The sequence below is a fragment of the Indicator indicator genome, chromosome 19, assembly GCF_027791375.1.
Source record: "Indicator indicator isolate 239-I01 chromosome 19, UM_Iind_1.1, whole genome shotgun sequence".
NCBI lineage: Eukaryota > Metazoa > Chordata > Aves > Piciformes > Indicatoridae > Indicator > Indicator indicator.
In genome coordinates, this window is record NC_072028.1 from 20492766 (window position 1) to 20516697 (window position 23932).

At 51.9% G+C, this 23932-nt stretch overlaps 1 protein-coding gene and 2 non-coding genes across 3 annotated transcripts in view; all 3 read left to right on the forward strand.

Moving 5' to 3' along the window:
- Window positions 1-3834: 3834 nt before the first annotated feature.
- SF3B3 (splicing factor 3b subunit 3) overlaps window positions 3835-23932 on the forward strand; it is a 48272-nt gene continuing 28174 nt past the window's right edge. Inside the window, exons 1-11 of the mRNA XM_054389877.1 lie at window positions 3835-3874; window positions 4592-4703; window positions 6387-6713; window positions 9207-9379; window positions 9664-9805; window positions 10155-10267; window positions 11193-11330; window positions 13882-13985; window positions 16484-16649; window positions 17159-17254; window positions 19506-19578. Coding sequence (XP_054245852.1) covers window positions 4634-4703; window positions 6387-6713; window positions 9207-9379; window positions 9664-9805; window positions 10155-10267; window positions 11193-11330; window positions 13882-13985; window positions 16484-16649; window positions 17159-17254; window positions 19506-19578 — 1402 coding nt within the window. The 5' untranslated portion in view covers window positions 3835-3874; window positions 4592-4633. The remainder of the gene's footprint in view (window positions 3875-4591; window positions 4704-6386; window positions 6714-9206; window positions 9380-9663; window positions 9806-10154; window positions 10268-11192; window positions 11331-13881; window positions 13986-16483; window positions 16650-17158; window positions 17255-19505; window positions 19579-23932) is intronic.
- On the forward strand, window positions 7865-7944 carry LOC128973567 (small nucleolar RNA SNORD111). Its single transcript, XR_008489291.1, has one exon. It is a non-coding gene; the product is annotated as a small nucleolar RNA SNORD111 (small nucleolar RNA).
- Window positions 10640-10719, forward strand: LOC128973568 (small nucleolar RNA SNORD111). Its single transcript, XR_008489292.1, has one exon. It is a non-coding gene; the product is annotated as a small nucleolar RNA SNORD111 (small nucleolar RNA).

Below are 23932 nucleotides of genomic sequence, written 5' to 3' on the forward strand. Positions count from 1 at the left end.
GCAGCTGTGCTGAGCATAGGGACCTGGCATCTCTTTACCCATCTCTGTACAAAGAAAGTAGCAGCCTGGATTCCTGGGCAGCCTTGGGTGACAATGACCACCCCCACAGAATGGTAGGGGTTGGAAGGGACCTCTGCCAAAGCAGGATCAGCCAGGAACGCAGCCAGCTGGGTTTGGAACCTCTCCATGAAGGGAGACTCCACAACCCCTCCTCTAGGCAGCCTGCTCCCACACACCAAACAAATTTCTCCTGGTCAGATGGAACCTCCTGGGTTCCAGTTTGTGCCCACTGCCCCTTCTCCTGTCCCTGGGCACCACTGACAAGAGCTGGCCCCAGCCTCTTGCCCCCCACTGTTTAGCTCTTGCTGAGCATTGCTCAGATCCCCTCTGGGGCTGCTCTTCTCCAGGCTCAACAGCCCCAGGGCTCTCAGCCTTTCCTCTTCACAGAGATGCTTCAGGTCCTTCAAGCAGCTTTGTAGCCTCTGATGGACTTTCTGCATTAATCCCCTGTCTCTCTTGACCTGGGGAGGTCAGAAAGACTGGACCCATTACTGCAGATGTGGCTTTAGTGGCAGAGCAGAAGGGCAGAGGGGCAGGGCAGAGGGGAAGCCTGCCCTGGGGCATCAGCACACCCACAGTAAAGAAGTTTCTCCTCATACTGAAGTGGAACTTAGAATCATAGAATCAGAATTGTTAGGGTTGGAAGGGAGCCCAAGGCTCAGCCAGCTCCAACCCCCCTGCCATGGGCAGGGACACCTCACACCACAGCAGGTTGCTCACAGCCACCTCCAGCCTGGCTGCAAAAGCCTCCAGGGATGAGGCCTCCACCACCTCCCTGGGCAACCTGTGCCAGTCTCTCACCACCCTCCTGGGGAAGAATTTCTTCCTAACATCCAATCTGAATCTCCCCACTTCCAGTTTTGCTCCACCCCCCCTTCCCCAGTCCTATCACTACCTATCCCTACAACTTCCCGGGTCGCAGCTTACACTGCTAAAAACAAAGCACCGTTTCCAGCCCACCCTGCCTGCTGAGGCAAAGAGCACCTTGCTTTACTGAGCTGTGAGCAGACAGAGTGTGGTGGTGACAAGGGGGAGCCCCCTGGTGCAGGTTACCTTGGCCAGGTCCAGCTGTCGGACTTTGCTGCTGACGTTCTCGGCCAGGTTACAGGTGAAGGTGATCATCCCTGCCAGCTGCTGGGCATCCCCCTCGATCAGCTGCAGGTTAGGGCTGGGAACACAACCAAACCCACCATCAGATGCAAACAGCTGAGAGGGAGGGTGGTTCTTCCTCCAAGCCCAGCTGCTCCTGGCAGCAGCAAGCTGGCTGGTTTCATGACTCAGAGTCACAGGTTGTGTTCACAGAGACACAGAATGGGTTGGGTTGGAAGGGGCCTGCAAGATCATCCACTTCCAAGCCCCCTGCCAAGGGCAGGGACACCTCCCACCAGCCCAGCTTGCTCAAGGCCTCATCCAGCCTGCCCTTGAACACCTCCAGGGAGGGAGCATCCACAAGCTCCCTGGGCAACCTGTGCCAGTGTCTCCTCACCCTCACTGACAACAATTTCTTCCTCATCTCCAGCATCAATCTCCCCTCTCCCAGCTCAAAGTCATTGTCCCTCATCCTGGCACTCCAAGTCCTTGTCAAAAGTCCCTTCCCAGCTCTCCTGGAACCCCTTTAGGTACTGGAAGTCTGTCTAAGCAACCCCTAGAGCCTTCTGTTCTGCAGGCTGTTCAGCTCTCCCCAACTCTCCCAGCCTGTCTCCAGCCCTCTGATCATCTTTCTGGCCTCCTCTGGACCCCGTGCAGCAGTTTGATGTCCTTCCTATGCTGGGGGCACCAGGTCTGGAAGAGGCTGCACTGTCTTGCTACCAGAAAGGGCAGGAACAAGCCACTGAGTCTTAGCTAGACTCTTCACTTCTGAAGTGGAAGATGAAACCTGTAAATTGTCCTCTAAGCTTCACGAGCCCTCTCAGGATGACTTTGCAGACCACCTGCATGAGGTCCTCACAAAGAGGCAGTAATACCTGCCCATGCCTGTAAACAGCCTGACACATGGAATCTAACCCAAGCACTAATGCTGAAAATTGACCCTCTTTGGGATGAGACCTTCAAAGAACTGCTCAGCCCACACCAAATTGGGTCAGGCTGTGCCAGGGGGCAGCAGCTCCCTCTGTAAACGCTGCTAAGAAGAATCAGGTGGACAGTGATGAGGATGCAGCTTCTGCTCCCTGCCACCCACTGACTCAAAGTCTGACACTCTCAGAGGGTGAATCTACTTTCCTCAGAAGGCTGAAACCACTTTTCACACCAAGGAAGGAGGTGCTGAACAGGCAGAGGCAGGGAGAAGGGGGAGGGGGGTGTCCACTAACCCCATGCGATGCAGTGCAACCATCTTGTTCTCTATAGTACTTTGCTGCTCCAGGAGGGCATCCAGCTCTTCCTGCACAACTTTCTGAAAGAAAAGACCAAAGGAATTCTCCTGTGACTTCAGCTCTCCTCCAGCTCAGCAACTTATCAAAGAGACAAGCCAAGGGTATGCAGCTAGCAGGGTGCTAGTGCAAACCTGGGCCAGTGTCTCACCACCCTCAGTGTCAAACATTTCTCCCTTCTCTCCGGTCTCAATCTCCCTCTTGGAGTTCAAACCATCTCCCCCTGTCCTGTCACAACAGGTCCTCCTACAAAAGTCTGTCCCCAGCTTTCTTAAAGGCCCTTTTAAGGCCTGAAAGGCCACCAGAAGGTCTCCCTAGAGCCTCTTCTTCTCCAGGCTGAACAACCTCAACTCTCTCAGCCTGGCCTCACAGCAGAAGGCTTCCAACCCTCCCAGCATTGCTGTGACCTCCTCTGACCCCGCTCCAACAGGTCCATGTCTGTGCTGAGGACTCCAGAGCTGCTCCAGCACTGCAGGAAGAGGTCTCAGCCGAGCTCAACAGAGGGACAAAACCCTCTTCCTCCTCCTGCTGGCCACGGTGCTGAGGATCAACCCCAAGACACTGCTGGGGCAGGGCTGACAGCGCTCGGTGCCAGCTCCTCCTCAGTTTTTCACCCACCAGCACCCCGAAGTCCTTCTCCCCAAGGCTGCTCTCCAGCCCTTCATCCCCAGCCTGAATTAATACAAGCGGTTGTCCCGACCCAGGTGCAGGACCTTGCACTTGGCCGTGGTGAGCCCCGTGAGCTTTATAGGGACCTAATTCTCCAACTTTTCCAGGGATTTAATATCTCTGCCACGGATCCGTCCTAGGGAAGTCGTGAGAGCGACTCACTCGCTCTCCTTGCGCCTACTGGAGGCCCCGCTGCCTCACGGGCCCAACTCCCAACACACCTCCTCTTCACACAGCCGGCTATAGGCGACCTCCAGGTCCGCCAGGTCGGTGAGCGATTGAATCCACTCCATGGAAAGGGCAGAGGCAGCCGAGGAGCTGCTGCCCTCTCCCCCCGGCGCTCTAGAGCCCGATGCCGTGGCCGCCGCCATCTTGGAATTCAGCTGACGCGGCCGATACCGCCGTGAGGCCCGTGAGGGCTGTCTACGATGATGCCTGAACGTTCTCAGCCACTCAATTCTACCTGATCGCTTGGGAGGCTCCAGCTCCCGCTATCCCGGAGCTCTATGATGGAAATAGGCTGAGGTGGGGGGGTTTCGGGGGCTCTTCTTATGGGGAGCAGGGGCCATCTCTCCGTGACCACTCAGGCGCTGCTTAGGGCAGCCCATCCCGACATTAGGAGCGCGCGCGTCGGGCCTTACCTAAAGCCCCGCCGAGGAGGCGCGGGAGGGCAGCACGCAGGCGCAGGGCTGATGGCGGAGGGGTCCGGAGGCGCGCCCGCCTAAGGCAGGAACAGCATCCGCCGCCATCTGTCTCCATCCGCTTCCATCCACCCGGTAAGGGCGGCCCCATCGCGCCGCACACGCCCGGCGGCTGCCTTGTAACTTGTGGGGGACGTGGGTTGGGCCGCCATTTTGGCGGGAGCAGGGACCGCCGGCTCCTTGGGCCTGGCCTGGCGGGCCTGATCGGGCCAGGCATTGATCCATGGACGGTTCCCGGAGTCTGCAGCCCTGGGAGCCTATCCGGAGTGCGGAGCGGTGCTAGCCGACGGGTTCTGGGATGGTCTTGGAGCTGCTGAGGGCCGGTCCGCTTGGCCTGCGGCCGCGGCGGCACAAGCGCGGCGGCCTGTGCGCAGCCTGCGTTAGCTCCGGGGAAGGGAAGCAGCTTAGCAGCCCGGTCCGGGCGGTTGTGGGTGGTTTGGGTCTTGCTAAATGGAATGGTGGGAGCAGGGATTTGGAACGACGCGGGGCACCTCCAGAACGCTTTCCAGCATCATGTGTGGTCTCTGAACAACTAAAATCCTGAGGCGTAATCAGTAGAGACAATCAGCTGAAAGTCATGGTTAGATGTGCGGCAGCCCGGAGCTGAGCTGACCCTGGCAGCCTGCTCGTATCTGGGAGCCTTTTTGCGTCATCCAAAATATCTTTTGCTGCTTAACAGTCGATGTTCTAACCTGAAGTGACATCTGCAGACAGATGAGGACAGCAAACCTCTGTGCTCCGGGAAAGGCTTTGGGACTGTGAAGTACACGTAATGTGTTCTACTTGTTGCAGGCTCCGGAGCTACCATAAGGTGGAAGCAAACCTGTTGCCATCATGTTTCTCTACAATCTGACCCTGCAGCGTGCCACTGGCATAAGCTACGCTATCCATGGCAACTTCTCAGGTGACTTCTCTTCCCTTTGCATTTCTGGGCTTGAGGTTTTGGGTAGTAGAGGCAAAAGAGGTGCCTCTTTGGTTGATTTGGTTGTTGAAGCTCATCTGCACTGGTGTGCTATTTTCCTGCTGGTATCTCAAATGTTGTATCCAGTTCTGGGCCCTTCAAGTCAACAAGGACCTCAGGGAACTGCTTGAGAGAGTCCAATGCAGAGCCACAGAAATAATAGAGGGAGTGGAACATCTTCCTCAGGAGGAGAGCCTGAGGGAGCTGAGGGCCTTTTAGCTTGGAGCAGGGGAGCCTGAAGGTGACCTCATTGCTGTTGATAAAGATGTGCAGGGGGAGTGCCCAGAGGCTGGAGCCAGGCTCTGCTGGGTGATGCCCAATGCCAGCACAAGGGGCAATGGTGGAAGCTGAGGCATAGGAAGTTTCATGGAAACAAGAGGGAACATTTTTCCCTGTGAGGGTGACAGAACACTGGAACAGGCTGCCCAGGTGAGTTGTGGAGTCTCCCTCTGGAGATATTCAAAACCCACCTGGCTGTGTTCCTGTGTGACCTGCTCTGGGTGCTCCTGCTCTGGCAGGGGGCTTGGAATGGATGATCTCTGGAGGTCCCTTCCAACCCCTAACATTCTGTGATTCTGTGATGTTGTCATTTGGTCTTGAACAAATGATAACTTCATAGAATGGTAGGGGCTGGAAGGGCCCTCTGGAGATCAGTTAGCTCAATCCCCCTGCTAAAGGAGATTCACCTAGAACAGGCCACACAAGAATACACCTGGGCAGGTTTTGAAATTCTCCAGAGAAGGAGACTGGTGAAAAGATCAAAAGAAGCTTGTTTTGATTATTTTCAGATTTAATTTAATCGTAGAACGGTTTTGGTTGGAAGAGACCTTTTAAGCTCATCAAGTCCAACTATTAACCCAGCACTGCCAGGTCACCACTACACGCCCTTCAGCACCACATCTACACAGCACCACTAAACCACATCCCTCAGCACCACATCTCCATAGCTTTGAAATGCCTCCAGGGATGGGGATGAGGAAAGACTGAGAGAGTTGGGGCTGTTCAGTCTGGAGAAGAGAAGGCTCTGAAGAGACCTTATTGTGGCCTTCTGGTATCTTAAGGGGGCCTACAAGAAAGCTGGGGAGGGACTTTTTAGGGTATCAGAGAGTGATAGGACTGGGGGGGAATGGAACAAAACTAGAAATGGGGAGATAGAGATTGGATGTGAGGAAGAAATTCTTCCCCAGGAGGGTGGTGAGAGACTGGCACAGGTTACCCAGGGAGGTGGTGGAAGCCTCCTGCCTGGAGGTTTTTGCAGCCAGGCTGGAGGTGGCTGTGAGCAACCTGCTGTGGTGTGAGGTGTCCCTGCCCATGGCAGGGGGGTTGGAGCTGGCTGAGCCTTGAGCTCCCTCCCAGCCCTAACAATTCTGTGATTCTATGACTCCACCACTGGGCAGTCTGTCGCAGGGCTTGACCACCCGTTTGAGGAAGACGTTTTGTCTGCTTCCTTGGCCTGTCATAAGCTGCTCAAACCATAGTGGCACCTAATAAGTCGCTTTGAATTCCTCCACGCTCAACACAGAAGTCTTTGGCACTCTGTGGTCACGAAGCCTTTCCCTTCAAAGCGCTCCTTGAAGCTGAATGTTCTGCTGTGTGGTCGCTTACTTCGTGCTTTGTCTTCTTAAGGAACCAAGCAACAAGAAATCGTCGTCTCCCGGGGCAAGATCCTGGAGCTGCTCCGCCCCGATCCCAACACGGGGAAGGTCCACACCTTGCTGACGGTGGAAGTGTTTGGAGTCATCCGCTCGCTGATGGCCTTCCGGCTGACGGGTGGCACCAAAGACTACATCGTGGTGGGCAGCGATTCGGGCCGCATCGTCATCCTGGAGTACCAGCCCTCCAAGAACGTCTTTGAGAAGATCCATCAGGAAACCTTCGGCAAGAGCGGATGCCGCAGGATCGTTCCGGGCCAGTACTTGGCTGTGGACCCCAAGGGCCGTGCTGTTATGATCAGTAAGTCACTCTCTTGGCTGCCTTTCACCTCACTTTGGATTCCTGTCTTGGTGGATGTTGATTTGGGAGCAAGCTTTATCCAGGTATGGTTGGAAGGGGTTCTCCCAGGGGAACTTGTGGCAGGACAAGAGGGCATAGTGTGAAGCTGCGCTGGGGGAGGTTTAGGTTAGATAGTAGGAGGGCACTTCCTCACGGAAAGGCTGATTAAGGCACTGGGATGGACTGCCCAGGGAGGTGGTGGAGTTGCCATCCCTGGAGGTCTTTAAGAAAAGATTGGATGTGGCACTTGCTGGCATGGTTTATCTGATGTCATGGTGTTAGGTCATTGGCTGGACTTGATGATATCAGAGGCCTTTTCCAGCCTCAATAAATTCTGTGATTGAAGAAGGCCAAAGGCATCCTGGCCTGTATCAGGAATAGTGTGGCCAGCAGGAGCAGGGAAGTCACTCTGCCCCTGGACTCAGCACTGGTTAGGCCACACCTTCAGTACTGTGTCCAGTTCTGGGCCCCTCAATTTAAGAGAGATGTTGAGATGCTCAAACGTGTCCAGAGAAGGTCAACAAAGCTGGGGAGAGGTCTGGAGCACAGCTCTGTGAGGAGAGGCTGAGGGAGCTGGGGGTGTTTAGCCTGGAGAAGAGGAGGTTCAGGGGAGAAATACTGCTCTCTGCAATTGCCTGAAGAGAGGTTGTAGGCAGGTGGGGGTTAGTCTCTTCTCCCAGGTGACCAGCAACAGAACAAGAGGACACAGTCTCAAGCTGTACAAGGGGAAGTTTAGGCTTAATCTTCGAAAAAAGTTCTTCACAAAAAGAGCAATTGCCCATTGCCCAGGGAGGTGTTTGGGGTCAACATCCCTGGAGGTGTTTAAGGACTGGATGAGGCACTTAGTGCCATGATCTAGTTGATTAGATAGGGTTGGGTGATTGGTTGGACTTGATGATCTTGGAGGTCTCTTCCAACCTGGTTGATGCTGTGGTTCTCTGGGGCCATTTGTCAAGCTGTGAGGCCTGCCGTGGAGAATGCAACTCCTGATGCTGATGTGACTGCACAAACAGCTGGGACAAAGAAATTGTGGAAGAGGCTACATTGTAGCCTCTCTGGAGAAAAAGTTGGGGTTGAAGCTGTTTGGGTACAACACCATCAGGCAGCTCTCATGGCCTGAAATGATGTTATGACTTCATGTCTCTTCTCTGAGATGTGTCATGGAGACAGACAGGTCTTTCTGATCAGGCTTCATTGGTAGAGGGATGCTTGAGTGGTGTCTCTTTTAACCAGTGTGTGCCCAGGTGGCCAAGAAAGCCACCAGAGCCCTGGCTTGGATCAGCAGTGGTGTGGCCAGCAGGAGTAGGGCAGGGATTGTACCCCTGTGCTTGGTACTGGTATTTAGTTTTAGGCACCTTACTCTAAGAAGGACATCGAGGTGCTGGAGCAGGTCCAAAGAAGGGCAGTGAAGCTGGTGAAAAGTCTGGAGAACAGGGCTGGGGAGGAGCTGAGGGAGCTGGGGGTGTTTAGTGTGGAGAAAAGGAGGCTGAGGGGAGACCTCATTGCTCTCTACAGCTCCCTGAAAGGAGGTTGGAGCCAGGTGGGGGTTGGTCTCTTCTCCCAAGGAACAAGCAGTAGGACAATAGGAAAGGGCCTCAAGTTGCACCAGGGGGGATTTAGGTTGGACATGAGCAACAATCCCTTCCCAGAAAGGGTTGTCGAGCCTTGGAACAGGCTCCCCAAAGAGGTTGTTGAATGCCCATCCATGGAGGGGGGATTGAAAAGCTGTGGAGATGTGGTGCTGAGGGCCATGGTTCAGTGGTGACCTGGCAGTGCTGGGTTAATGGTTGGACTGGATGATCTTAAAGGTCTTCTTGCCAAGTGGCTTTCAGTGGTGGAAGATCTGACTGTGCTTTGTCTGTTTGCTTCCTTGCAGTCTGTCAACTCATGGGGTGGAATGAGTGAGTAGATCTGCCTGTAGCTGTTGTTGGCTGAACAGGATGGTGGTAACCCAAGGGGTTGATCTTTGGCTTTAAAGAGCTGGAGCTGTCATTTGGCTTGTGGCCTGAAACATTTTAAATGAGACACTCAAATTTAATTGAGGCATGGAGCTAAATACTGGTGGTGAACTTCAGCAGAAACAATACTGGCATTTAACTTGTTGGTTTTGATGATCTTAATGGTTTGGCTCAACCTAAATGGAATCCCAGTGTGGTAGAGGCTGGAAGGGGACATCTAGAGATCATCCAGTCCAACCCCCCGCCACGCTAAAGCAGTGTCACCCACAGCAGCTTGCCTACACTGACCAGGTGGCTTTGGAAACTCTCCAGAGAAGGAAACTCCACAACCTCTCTGGGCAGCTTGCTCCAGGCCTCCAACAGCCTCACACCAAAGAATTTTCTCCTTATGCCGAGGTGGAATGATTCTCTGGTCCTCTTCCTGAGTTACCCATCTGCCTTGGAGTGCAGGTGGGGTCAGGTTTGATCTTCAGGTGGTGCTGTGCTTTGCTTGCAGGTGCCATTGAGAAGCAGAAGCTGGTGTATATCCTGAACAGGGATGCTGCTGCTCGCCTCACCATTTCCTCCCCGCTGGAAGCCCACAAAGCCAACACCTTGGTTTACCACGTGGTGGGAGTTGATGTGGGATTTGAAAACCCAATGTTTGCTTGTCTGGAAATGGATTATGAGGTGAAAAAAACTTAATTACTCTGCTGTCTTTTGAGCTTTGTTCTTGTTCTTCTGTTTTTCATCTGTGAAGGTGGGGGAATGTTGGCTGCTTCTTTCTTGGTGGTTCTCAAATTCTTGCTGTCCAAAAATACCTCTTTTCTTCCTCTGAACCTTTATGTGCATCTTCCAGCAAATTGTCTTTTGGACTTCATTCTAATGTTACTCAGAACCATTTCCCCATGTGTCATCTTTTGCTTCTCCTTTAATACACCTTTCCTGAAGGACCTTTCTGTCTTCTGTTGCAGGAAGCAGACAATGATCCAACAGGAGAAGCCGCAGCCAACACCCAACAGACTTTGACTTTTTATGAACTGGACCTGGGCTTGAATCATGTTGTGAGGAAGTACAGTGAGCCCTTGGAAGAGCATGGCAACTTCCTTATAACAGGTACTGGCCATTTTCCCTTGGATCTGCTCACTTCCTGTCCCCCATGGAAACAGAATAATCTCCTTTAGGAGTTGTTTTGATGGTGGTCTGAGCCATTAGTATAAATGAATTGACCTTAGAGTCAGGTAATGAGTGGTGCTTCACACCTGGAAGTAGGCAAGAAGCTGTGGTTTGTAGGTGCTCTGTTCTCACACTGATGCAGGCTTTTGTCTCTCCATTTAATAAGAGCAGGTTTGTATATGAAGGGTGATGGAAACTCTGTTGCTTGGAATAAAAACGAGAGCTGTTCATCAGGCAGTAAGATCTGTGGTAAGGGATTTTCCCATAATAGTTTTGCTTTGTTTTTCAGTTCCCGGTGGTTCTGATGGACCTAGTGGGGTGCTGATCTGTTCTGAGAACTACATCACTTACAAGAACTTTGGTGACCAGCCTGATATCAGATGCCCCATTCCCAGGAGAAGGGTGAGAATTTGGAGAGTCTTATTTTTTTTTTTTTATTAAGTGCTAAATGGATCCTTGTGTGAACTTTGCAAGGTTAAAGGCATCACTGAGGTGTTGAAGCGAGAGGGGGGAAAAAAGGAGTTACAAGTGTTGAACATAAGAAGCTGCATTTAAACATGAAGAGGACTTCTTTAATGTAAGGGTGATGGAGCACTGGAGCAGGCTGCCCAGAGAGGTGGTGGAGTCTCCATCTCTGGAGACATTGAAAACCCACCTGGACATGTTCCTGTGTGACCTTCTCTAGGTGAAACCTGCCTTGGTAGTGTCCTTTCCAACCCCTAGCATTCAGTGATCATCTACCCTCCTGGCTGCATAGGGAGGTGGAGCTGGGCATAGCCTGAAGTGATGAGCTTAGCTCATGTCTCTTCTCTGAGATTGATGCTGGAGATACTCCAAATGCTCTGATCAGGCACCACAGTGGCAGCACTCTTGGTGTGGAGGTTGTCTCAGTTGAGTTGTCACTGTGATGGACCTAGATGAATTCAGCAGCTGCTCTGTTACATTAAAGGCTGCTGCCTCCTCCTTTGGCCTTGCAGATTGTGTGGTTGGAACATCTGCCAAGGTTCAGGTGCTCAAAACCAGCTGTGTGTGGATGGTTTGCAGCCCTTGCCTCCCGGGTTGGCTTTGAGTTGTCTGGGGAGGAGAGGAAAAGAGATGGAAAGGGAGATGGCTTTAGGCACAGTGTCCTTGAAACATCTTCCTTTCTGGGGCAGAGGTGTGCTGAGGGTAACTGGGTGTAACAGAGGGGATGTGCTTTGTGTTGAAAGCCTCCTCTCATACTGTCAGCTCTTAAGGTACCTCTGAAATGGAAATACTTCAGTCAGTGAAACCACATCTGCACTCCCCAGGTCCTCCTACCAGTGATCTCCACTTTCTTTCCTGACAGAATGACTTGGATGACCCAGAGAGAGGAATGATTTTTGTCTGCTCTGCCACACACAAGACCAAGTCCATGTTCTTCTTCCTGGCCCAGACAGAGCAGGGAGACATCTTCAAAATCACTCTGGAGACTGATGAAGACATGGTAAGCATCAGGAGAAACACAGCAGAAGGATGCACTGAGGGAAGACCTCAGTCAATTACTGTGATTCCCTAAAGGGGTAAATATTTAATGTTGTGGTTTTAGCTGTGGGATGGCCTCAGCTGGATGTGGTTTGTAGCACACACAGTTGTTATACTCACAGTTGTAGCTGCTGCTGACTCATCCAGACATCACACAGTGTTTGCAAAACCCTGTGAGAATCATGCTGCAGGGACGCTTAGGCATGGTTTAGATGTTCTCCAGGTGGTCCTTTCTTCAGAAGATACAAAGTGTGGTCTGTGACCCTGCTCCAGAAACTAATTCTGTGAAATTTTAGAATGAGAGAATTGTTTGGGTTGGAAAAGCCCTTGAAGATCATTCCAGCAACCCAACAGCACCATGGCCCCAAGTGCCATGGCCACAGGTTTCTTGAACGCTTCCAGGGATGGTGACTCCACCACCTCCCTGGGCAGCCTGTGCCAATCCCTGACCACTCCTGTAATCCAGACATTTTTCTTAATGTCCAACCTAACCCTCCCCAGTCACAATTTCAGGCCATTTCTTCTCCGTCACCTGAGGCTAGGGAGAAGAGACCAAGCCCCACCTGGCTCCAACCTTCTTTCAGGGAGTTTTAGAGAGAGTCTTGATTTAGTATCTCTTGATCACAGGCTGCTCTCTATTAATCTTTTAATTGAGTATTTACATGTTGCAGTCAATCTTTTTTTTGCAAATTGAGGTAGCCAGCTTGGTACAGCTGGTCCATGAGTTGAAATAAAAGGCTTGAGGTGGCTTCCTGCTGCCTGTCCTGGTGTTCTGCAGGGAAAAGCTCTCTGATGCAGTGAATCAGTTGGAGTTTTTGAGGAAATTGTGAATCTTACTTCCTTCTTCATCTACACATGTCAGATTTGGTACAAGGAATTGCTATTTAGTATCTTCTAAGTGGTTTAAGATTACACAGTCCCAGAATCCCCTCCAGGGACCTCTGGAGATCACCCAGCCCAAACCCCTTGCTCAAGCAGGGCACCCACAGCAGCTTGCCCAGGATCACAGTGGCATGGAGGGGTTGGAATCTCTCCAGAGAAGGAGACTCCACAACCTCTCTGGGCAGCCTGCTCCAGGCTTCCAGCATCTTCACACCAAACAAATTTGTGCTGTTCAGTTGGAACCTCCTGGGTTCCAGTTTGTGCCCACTGCCCCTTCTCCTGTCCCTGGGCACCACTGAGCAGACTCTACCCCCAGCCTCTTGTCCCCCAGTGTTTAGCTCTTGCTGATCATTGCTCAGCTCCCCTCTGGGGCTGCTCTTCTCCAGGCTCAACAGCCCCAGGGCTCTCAGCCTTTCCTCCTCACAGAGGTGCTCCAGGCCCCTCAGCAGCTTTGTACCTCTGCTGGACTCTCTCCAGTAGTTCCCTGTCTCTCTTGACCTGGGGATGTCAGCACTGGGAAGCCCAGGAGGGTGGTACTTGGATGATCAGGATTGGTTTTGATTGTTCAGGAGCTGCTGCAGCTCTATTGTAAGTAGAACTTTGCTCAGGACAGTTAATTTTTCAGATGGTGGGGGTCAGTGCAGCAGATGCCATCTGTCTTTTTCAGACAGCTTGCTATTTCTGCAGCTGTTTATTTTTGTTTTACACTGACTCAGTGTTACCAAAGCCAGAAAGTCTCAGAGTACAGCAGGCAGCCTGACTCCTGTGTTCAGTCCTCTGGCTTTTGTGATTAACAACCTGCTGCCCCAAACTGCTGCTGTGGTTAAGACCATTCTCCTGCTTCCTGTCTTTTGAGAGGATATCTTGGCAGCTTTTTTTGCTGTTAAATCAGAGATGTGATAGGGGTGGAGAGCAGTCCTGCAGAGGAGGACTTAGGGGTGCTGAAGGGTGCAAAGCTGGAGGTGAGGTGGCACTGAGCACTGCCAGCCCAGCCCCAGCTGTGTCCTGGGCTGATCCCCAGCAGTGTGGGCAGCAGGGGCAGGGAGGGGATTCTGCTCCTCTGCTGTGCTCTGCTGAGACTCCTGCTGCAGCGCTGGGGCAGTCCTCAGCACAGACATGGACCTGTTGGAGTGGGGTTAAGGGAGGCCACAGCAATGCTGGGAGGGCTGAAAGCCCTCTGCTGTGAGGCCAGGCTGTGAGAGTTGGGGTTGTGCAGCCTGAAAAAGAGAAGGCTCCAGGGAGACCTTCTGGTGGCCTTTCAGCATTTGAAGAGGGCTACGGGAGAGGCTGAAAGGGACTTTTTACAAAGGTATGAGTGAAGGATGAGGGTAATAGCTTCAAACTGGAAGAAGTTCAATTTAGATTAGACATCAGGAGGAAGCTCTTCTCCTTGAGGATGCTGAGATACTGAAACAGGTTGCCAAGAGAAGTGGTGGTGGCTCCAAGCCTGGAACTGTTCAAAGCCAGGTTGGATGAGGCCTTGAGCAACCTGGTCTGGGTGGCTATGTCCCTGCCTGTGGCAGGGGGGTTGGGACTAGATGGTCTGTAAGGTCCTTTCTAACCCTAACTGTTCAATGCTATGTCCAGCTGAGGTACTTTGCCTGCACGGTCACATCTCCCTCTGCTTTCAGGTGACAGAGATTCGACTGAAATACTTTGACACTGTTCCTGTGGCTGCTGCCATGTGTGTGCTGAAGACAGGGTTTCTTTTTGTGGCATCTGAGTTTGGAAACCAGTGAGTAAACAAACAAAAAAACTCCCCACAATTTTACATCAGCATCTTTTTTTCCCCTAAAAAGGGAAACTGCAAACTGCCCCTTGAACTTATTGGATGTATAAAGATAAAACCTCTGTTTTAATAGGCACAGTAATGCTCTGTTCACGTGGTTTGAGCAGAACAATTGGGTTTAGACTATGATGGATTAGGGGAATTCTCTGGTTGTTTGAACTCAGATGAGATATTGCAGTGCAGTGTCCAGGGAGGTGGTGGAAGCCTCATGCCTGGAGGTTTTTGCAGCCAGGCTGGAGGTGGCTGTGAGCAACCTGCTGTGGTGTGAGGTGTTCCTGCCCATGGCAGGGGGGTTGGAACTGGCTGAGCCTTGAGCTCCCTTCCAACCCTGACAATTCTATGATTCTATAAAAAGATTTCATGTGGTTCTAGTAGGGTTTGAAAGAGCTGAGGTCATACAGAATCCATCTTAGACCCAGATGGATTCTCTTTTAATGAGTGTGATAGTTTCCATTGAACTTCTGTGTGTTATGGCCCCCTCAAAAGTAGATGGGGTTGGTTTGAGGACAGGCTTTTGAGCAGGGCCTCTTGTGACAGGCCAAGGAGTGATGGCCTCAACTAAAAGAGATTGAGAGTGGAGAGAAGGGAGAAATGTTTGACACTGAGGGTGGGGAGAGCCTGGCCTAGGTTGCCCAGAGAAGTGGGAGATGTCCCATCCCTGGAACCATTCCAGGTCAGGTTGTTTGGGGCTCTGAGTAACCTGCTGTGGTTGCAAATGGCCCTGCTGACTGCAGGGGGCTTGAGCTAGATGCCTTCTAAAGGTCCTTTCCAACCCAAACTGTTCTGTGGTTCTATTCTTGTCAGTAGCTTTGGTCCTTTCCTTGATACATGGATACTTCAGGGCCTTCTCAATTGTTGTTTGGAGTTGTAAAACGTTCTAAAGGCTCACAGAAGACTTCACACACCTTCAGTGATGGCAGGAGGTTCAAAGGGTCCAGTTCTGGTGCCCCCAGCACCATAAGAAGGACATGGAGCAGCTGGAGAGGGTCCAGAGGAGGCCACAGAGCTAATCAGGGGCCTGGAGAACCTCTCTTGTAGGGATAGGCTGAGAGAGTTGGGGCTGTTCAGCCTGGAGAAGAGAAGGCTCCAGGGAAACCGTAGAGCAGCCTGCCAGTACCTGAAGTGGACTACAGGAGAGCTGGGGAGGGACTTTGCACAAGGGCTGGGAGTGCCAGGATGAAGGACAATGGCTTTGAGCTGGAAGAGGGGAGACTGAGACTGGAGATGAGGAAGAAATTGTTGGCAGTGAGGGTGGTGAGGCACCAGGTTGCCCAGGGAGGGTGTAGATGCCCTCCTCCTTGGAGGTGCTCAAGGCCAGGCTGGATGAGGCCTTGAGCAAGCTGGGCTGGTGTGAGGTGACCCTGCCCATGGCAGGGGGGTTGGAACTGGATGGTCTTTGAGATCCCTTCCAACCCAAACCATTCCAGGAATGGAATTTTACACCTTTCCCTTACTCTGCAGTCGGCCAGCTGAGGGAGCTCCAGCTGGTTTAACTGGGGTGAGTTTGGACTGTGTTGCATAGACCAAGCTCTTGAGGAAGCCACATTCATGGGAGCTTTACTGAACCAGGAAGTAAATCAGCTTTCCTGCTTTGCTTTTTGTCTCTTTTTTTTTTTTTTTTTTTCATTTTTCTGCATCTTAACTTCTCTTTTGTGATATTTGGGTTCACAAAATGCTGTAGGAAATAAGAGTACAAAGTGAGGTGAGAGTGTTCCACTAAAACAGATTCAAACTGGAGTAGCACTTCCAGCTGTTGGCCTTGCTCTTGGCCTCAGCTGTCAGTTGGTGCTTTGGCTCTAACAGAAGAGCTGGAAGGCTCAAGGGTGAAGAGAGAAAATGCTGAAACCCTGGGATGTCTTGTCAGTGACAGCTACAAAGGAGAGGTTTTGGAGGGGGGAGGTTGTGGTGAGGTTTTTGTGTTGGATTTGTTGTTGTTACAGCCTCTGATTTCCTTTAGCTTTTTTGGCATTTTGGGAGGGACCCTCAAAGCTCATCTTGTCCAACCCCCTTGCAGTTAGCAGGGACATCTCCAACTAAATGAGGTTGCTCAGGGCCCCATCAAGTTTAACCTTAAATGTCTCCAGGGATGGGCCCTCAACCACCTCTCTGGGCAACCTCTTCCAGTGTTCCACTACCCTCATACCCTCATCCTCCTGGTGTCCAACCTAAATCTGCCCTGCTCAGTTTGAAACCATTGCCCCTCGTCCTATCACTCCAAGCCCTTCTGAACAGTCCCTCCCCAGCCTTCCTGTAGGTCCTCTTCAGATATTGAAATGCAGCTCCAAGGTCTCCTAGAAGACAATCCCTAAGGCTAGATGTTAATAGCTGTGTGACACAGGACAGGGTTCCTCCCCTCCCCTCTGCCTATCTGGCTGAGCCTTCCTTGGAGAAGTCTACACAAGCTTTGCACTCACCATCCTCTTGCTCTTCCTTTCTGTCTCAAGTTACCTGTACCAGATAGCTCACCTGGGTGATGATGATGAGGAGCCAGAGTTCTCTTCTGCCATGCCTCTTGAGGAAGGAGATACTTTCTTCTTCCAGCCACGACCTCTGAAGAACCTGGTGCTGGTGGATGAGTTGGACAGTTTGTCTCCTATTCTGTGCTGTCAGGTTTGTTGCCATCAGCAGGCTCTCATTCTCCACATAATTTCTCTCTTGTGTAGAGGAACTGAGCACAGATACATCTTTGGATTTGCTTTCCTTGCTTTTCTCTGGATTATTTGTGTCAAAGTGAAGTCACCAAAGCTGCATTGTCTTGTATTTCCAGAAATAAATGCTTGGGATTAAAACAAGTCTGCTGAATTCTCAGGCAGCTACCTAAGGCTGATACCTGGCCTGGCAGCCTTTGATTTTTGTGGTACTAAATATGTATCTGGACACAGGGGTCAGCCTGCAGACCTGTGCTGTTCCTCTGAGCAGCCTCAGACCCTCTGCCCACTGCTCTGCAGTGAGTTTGGTTAAAACTGGGCATAATTTCATGGCAGCAGATGGTCACCCTATGGCATCTTCACTGCTTTCAGTGTCTGAAAGAAACATTCTTAGAACAGCAGTGTGGCACATGCAGCTTGGTTTTGTTTTGCCTTCCTGTGAAGATCTTCTGACACTCTTTCTCCATGCAGATTGCTGATCTGGCCAATGAAGACACACCCCAGCTCTATGTGGCTTGTGGTCGGGGGCCACGGTCATCCCTGAGGGTCCTAAGGCATGGACTTGAGGTAAGAATTCAGAGGCACAGCATGGTGGGGGTTAGGAGTCATCCCAGTCCAACCCCCCTGCTCCAGCAGGGCACCCACAGCAGCTTGCCCAGGAGCACAATGGCCAGGGGGGTGTGGAATATCTCCTGAGAAGGAGACTCCACAGTCTCTCTGGGCAGCCTGCTCCAGGCCTCCAGCACCCTCACACCAAACAACTTTTTCCTCCTGGTCAGATGGAACCTCCTGGGTTCCAGTTTGTGCCCACTGATCCTTGTCCTGCTGCTGGGCACCACTGAGCAGAGTCTGGCCCCAGCCTCTTGCCCCCCACAGCTCCTTTAGCTCTTGCTGAGCATTGCTCAGCTCCCCTCTGGGGCTGCTCTTCTGCAGGCTCTCAGCCCCAGGGCTCTCAGCCTGTGCTCCTCACAGAGCTGCTCCAGGCCCCTCAGCATCTTTGTAGCCTCCTCTGGACTCTCTCCAGTAAATCCCTGTCTCTCTTACCCTGGGGATGTCAGAAGGACTGGACCCATTACTGCAGATGTGGCCTTAGTAGAGAGTAGAGGGAGAGGAGAACCTCTCTTGACCTGCTGGTCCCACTCTTCATGCACCCCAGGAGACCATTTGCCTCTCTTGCCACAAGGGCACATTGCTGGTTCGTGGGCACCTTGTCCACCAGCACTCCCATGTCCTTCTCCATGGAGCTGCCTTCCAGCAGCTTAACCTCTCACCTGTACTGCTGCAGGGGCTTATTCCTCCTTCCCCAAGTGCAGGACCCTCCACTTCCCTTGTTGAATTTCATGAAGTTCCTCTCAGCTCTCCAGTCTGTCCATGTCTCACTAAATGGCAGCACAGCCTTCCAGCACTGTAGAAGAGCTTGAGAGGTGAGGACAGTGGGAGGAGGGTGCTGAAATGAAGAGATTCTCCTTTTGCCATTGTCTGGAGTCAGCTCTCTCTAGGCTTGGAAGCAGAAGGGTTGAACTGTTGACTCTGGCCCTCTCCAGGCCTTCTTGTTGAGTTGCCTCCAGCCACCTGCCTTTTGTCTGAGTGCATTGAGCTGGAACATTGCCAGTGCCTGCCAGCTGCTGAGCTCTGTGCTGGAGGCACGTGGGGTGACCTTGTTTTCAAGCTCCTCACTCAGAGCTCCCAACGTTGCTCTGTCATTGCTGAATGCATTCTACATCTGGCATGGGGAGAGAGCATCAGAACTGGGAATTTATGGATTCATAGAATGCTTTAGGTTGGAAGGGACCTTAAAGATCAGCCAGTTCCAGCCCCCCTATGACAGGCAGGGACACCTCCCACTAGCCCAAGTTGCTCAAGGTCTCATCCAGCCTGGCCTTCAACACCTCCAGGGAGAGAGCATCCACAACCTCCCTGGGCAACCTGTTCCAGTGTCTCCCCACCCTCACTGCCAACAATTTCTTCCTCATCTCCAGTCTTACTGTCCCCTCTTCCAGCTCAAAGCCATTGCCCCTCATCCTGGTACTGCAAGCCCTTGTCAAAAGTCCCTCCCCAGCTCTCCTGGAGTCTCCTTCAGGCACTGGAAGGCTGCTCTGAGATATGCCTGGAGCCTTTTCTTCTGCAGGCTGAACAGCCCCAACTCTCCCAGCCTGTCCCCATAGGGGAGGTTCTGCAGCCCTTTGATCATCTTCATGGCCTCTGGCCCCTCTCCAGCAGGTCCAGGTCCTTCTTGTGCTGGGGGCCCCAGAACTGGAGGCAGTGCTGCAGGTTGGGGTCTCAGCAGAGCAGAGCAGAGGGCAGAATCCCCTCCCTGTGCTGCTGCTCTCCCTGCTCTGGATGCAGCTCAGCACACAGCTGCCTGCTGGGCTGCCAGCAACCACTGCTGGCTCCTGGGGTGTTTGTCACCAACTGATACCCTCCCAGGGCCTTCTCCAGACTGCTCTTGAGCTGCTCCTCACTCAGGCTGGGTTTGTGTTTAGGATTGCCCTGACCTAGCTGCAGGACCTTGCCCTTGGCCTTGTTGAACTTCATGAGGTTGGCTTGGCCCCACTTCTGCAGCCTGTCCAAGTCCCTCTGGATGGATCCCTTCCCTCCAGCCTGCCAACCACACCACACAGCCTGGTGTCACCTGCAGACTTGCTGAGGGAGCCTCAGTCCCACTGTCCCTTGTCACTGACAAAGGTGTTAAACAGCACTGGTCCCAGTACTGACTTTTTCCTGGCCATTTGTGGGACAGCTTAAAAACAACTGCTGCATGTTTGGAGAAGCCTAAAGCTGTGTTTGCTGAAGAACCTTCTTCCTGTTTACTCTTTAGGTTTCTGAAATGGCTGTCTCAGAGCTGCCTGGGAACCCCAATGCTGTATGGACTGTCAGGAGACATGTTGAAGGTATGCAGCCTTTTCCTAGAACACAGGGAGGTGATCAGAAGCTTTGGTGTGGTTGGTTTTGCGGGGTTTTTGTTTGTTTTGGTTTGTTGTTTTTCTGTCCAAGGAGATAGGAAAGGTGCTGCTGCATGCTGGTTGTGTGCCCTCCCCAAAAGCTGTGTTTTGAATCAGCAAGGAGTTCTTTATACTTACAAGCCATTCTTTTGGTCCCTTAGAGTTGTCCCCCTGACAAAGGAACCCCTACCTTCAGCTGCACCCATCACCTCAACTTGCTGCTTCAGCTGGGGCTTTGCAGCCTGAAGTTGCTCAACTCCTCCTCATCCTTTCCCACTTCCCAGAAGCTGTAGCTCCCACATCAGCAGCCCATGGCTGTGCTTTCCGTGGAAGCCTGCTTGCTCTTCATGTGCCTGTTGGCAACTGCACTTCTCAGCTCTTTCTGAGAGGGTAGGATACAGATGACAGAACAGGGAAGATAAATCAGCCACAGTGTCTCTGTTTTATGACTTCCCCCTCTGCATATCTGCAAAGAAAACAGTGTTTAGGCTGAGACACTCTCCCTCTTCAAACATCCAGCAGTGTGGAGAATGCTGCTGATGATTCCAGGAAGGTCAGGGTTGGGAATTGGCAGAATACGCTTGGAGCTGGGGTTGGGTTTGGGTTAGGCTGGTGTTTTGGGTTTTGTCTTTTTTTCTTTTTTGGGTCCTGATCTGAAGTAAGGAGTTTGCCTTTCTAAAATATGAAGAAATGTAATCCCTTGTCCTGCCTTTTTTTTTTTTTCTTGAGAATAAGAGCAGAGTTTCTCAGAAACACCTAAAAAGCACTAAATGAATCTGTTCTGGCTGCTGACAGTCTCAGGGATGCTTTCCAAGGCAGGGCTTTGGATAAATCTCATCAAGACTTGCTGTAGGTTTATGCACTGGATACAGAAATGCCAGCTCCTTGCGGTGGAGACCTCAGCCTGCTGTGTGGATGTGGTATCTTTGTTTTGAAGCAGTCACAGAGCAGCTTTTTCCTCGTGGGAATTTCAGACCCTGCCATGGGGGACCTGCTGTTGATTCCCATGCTCGTGTTCTGAGGCTACCCAGCATGGAAGGAGCTTTGAGCACAAAGTGCCTTCACGTTCCTCAGGAAAAAAAAGGGGGTCAGAAGGAAAACTTCCACACTTCCTACCAAAAATAAGGTTCTCTTCTTCCAAGAGGCATTCCGGTTTTAGAGACAAACCTTTTCCAGAAGGGATGAGCAAAGGAGTTGGTAACATTTGTTCCTGCTGAGAGGTGGAGGCTTCTGACACCTCCTTTTCTCTTGGGGCTCCAAGGGATAACTTTGACTTTTCAGGACCATTGCTAACCTCCATCAAACAGACCAATGTCACTGCCTCCTCCTCTTTTTTCCTCCTTCCAAATTGTCCTTGTTCCAGCATGAAGATCTCCTTCAGGATTCCAGAAGGGCTGGAATCTGTAGCTGCTGTCAACTGTGTGACTTTTTGTAGTCCACAGTTCTGTGCACCCAATCCCCTAACCTACAACTCTCTGATTGCAGAAGCCATTTTAGGGGGTTTTAAGCCAGAACTTCCTCAAGCATCCTTCAAAAATCGTGGAACTGCTCCCCAAGTGCTGGTTTTTGGGGTGTCCATTTGCAGTGCCAGACTGCCTGGATGTGGCAGCATTTGTGTGCTGTGAGGCCTTTCTAAGACAGGTGGAGGTTTGCAGCCCCCAAAGCAGATACTAACCTTGGCTGGTACGTGGTGATACTCACTACCAATACCAAGCCTTTTTTTTTCCTTCCACAGGTGGCTGGTGGTGGAGGTGCTGATCCCCACAGGTGTGTACCTACTGCTAGGGGCTACTCTGCCATCCCACAGGTTAAACCACAGAGTCCCCAGAATTGTGGGACTATTTTTTTTCTTTTTTTTTTATGCTAAGCTTTTCACTATGTGAATTCTAGCAGCTGTTGTGTAGTCAGAGGGAAAAACTTCTTTGTTGTGAGGGTGCTGGAGCAGGCTGCCCAGAGAGGTTGTGGAGTTTCCTTCTCTGGAGAGCTTCCAATCCCCCCTGGGCATTGTGATCCTGGGCAAGCTGCTGTGGGTGACCTGCTTGAGCAGGGGGTTGGACTGAATGATCTCCAGAGATCCCTTCCAACCCTTACCATGTTGGGATTCTGGGATTGTTGCCTTTGTAATTAGGTAGCTGAGGAGTAGAAAGCAACTCCCGTTCCCAGTCCTGATAAGCTATCCAATGCTGTTCTGGCTGAAGAATGTGACTGTACAGAGCCACAGCTTGAGAACAAGTGGAGAGCAGGTCACTGGAGGGGCTTCTGTCCCTCTGTTCTGTTCTGCTCTGCTGAGACCCCCCTGCCCTGCAGTGCTGGGGCAGCTCTGGAGTCCTCAGCACAGCACAGACTGGGACCTGTTGGAGCAGGGCCAGAGGAAGCCACAACAATGCTGGGAGGGCTGGAAGCCCTCTGCTGTGAGGCCAGGCTGAGAGAGCTGGGGTTGTTCAGCCTGGGGAAGAGAAGGCTCCAGGGAGACCTTCTGGTGGCCTTGCAGTACCTGGCTCCATGCCATGCTGGGGAGCCAGCCCTGAGCTGAGAGCAAGGAGCCTGCTTCCCTACCTGGCACTCTTGCCCCAAAAGCTGTGCAGTGAGTCACAGCTGCAGACCTCCCTGCAGTAGTAAAGCAGGAGCCCAGGGAACTGTTGGTGCTGTCATCCCATCAGTGTCTTTGAAGTGAAAACAACCCTCAGCTTAGTCACTGCTCATCTGCTTGCTTGCTGAACTCCTCTCAGCTGGTGGGGACTGCTTTTTATCAGTGCAAATTCAGGTGCTGTGGAGCATGAGAGCTCTGTCAGGCATGGAGTGGCACAGAGGAATGGAACTCTCCTGGGCTGAGTGGCAGTGAATCCATGATGGATACCAAAGAGGACAGTAGCACAGAGTTCAGGGCCTGAACTGGGCTGCTTTCATAACTGGTTGTGACGTGTGGGTGAAGCTGCAGCAGACTTGCAGCAGGATGAGTCCCAGCTGTGGTTTCCCAGAGCCCTTGGAATATCTCCTCTGCCTGAAAGGAGCTGACTGGAGCAATTAGCAGCTTAATAACCATCTCTGAAGGCTTGTGTCTGCAGACAAAATGCCTGCCTGTTCAAAACTTGAGCAGCCTGATGGCTGTGCTTGGGCTGCTGCAAGAGCTAAGGAGAGATCTTTTCATATGAAAATTTTTTTCTTCTAACGGAGGCTACTTCTCCATGTGCCCCAGGGGATTGTTTTTTTTCTTAGTCCCCTTCATTTCAGCCCCAAATTGTACTGTTGGAATCTGGCTGAACGTGTCTTTTATTCACCAACTTAATTCTGGTAAATCAAACCTATTCTTTGAACAGCTCCAGCAGGGAGGCACTAAAAGCAGCACCCCTGGACTTGAAGCAGAAATGCACTTGTCACTGGGTTTGACACAGACTTCCAGGCATGCTCTGCTGTGACTAAAGCCAGGGAAAAGAAAGGATCTGAAGGGGTAGGAGTGAGCTTTTCCTTGAGAGTAGGACTAAGGGAATCTTGGTTTGCTTTCAAATGGGGGTTCTCTGTCCAGCACTACATCATAGCATAGTTTGGGTTGGAAGGGACTTCCAAAGGTCATCCAGTCCAACCCTCCTGCAGTCAGCAGGGACATTCCCCACTAGATCAGGTTATCCAGAGCCTTGTTGAGCCTGACCCTGAATGTCTCCAAGGATGGGGTCTCAGCAATGTTCCACCACCCTCACAGTGTAGAACTTCCTCCTAACATCATTTAAATCTCCTCTCATTTCAAACCATTGGCCTTGGTCCTATCACTGCAGGCCTTTGGAAACAGTCCCTCTGGAGCCTTCTTGTAGCCCCCTTCAGGTACTGGAAGGCTGCTCTAAGGGCTCCCTGGAGCCTTCTCTTCTCCAGGCTGAACACCCCCAGCTTCCTCAGCCTGTCCTTGCAGCAGAGCTGCTCCAACCCCCTGAGCATTTCTGTGGCCCTCTTCTGGACCTGCTCCATCAGGTCCATGTCCTTCCTATGTTGAGGTGGATTCCAGGTGAGGTCTCACCAGAGCAGAGAGGCAGAGAATCCCCTCTCCATCTGCTGGCCACGCTGCTTTTGATGCAGCCTGGGCTGCCATTGGCCTTCTGGGCTGCAGGCTCATGCTGTTGGCTCAGGTCCAGCCTCTCATCCCCCAGCAAATGGTACTTCAAATAGTTCATCACATGGCTAAGCCTCCAGCTGGGGCCTGCTGGTGCTTTATCATGAGAATGACAGCCCCCAGGGAGGAAGGCTGCTGCACTCCAGAAGTTTGGAAAGCAACAGTGCCCTTTGAAATGGAATTTTGAGAACATCCTGTCTAGAA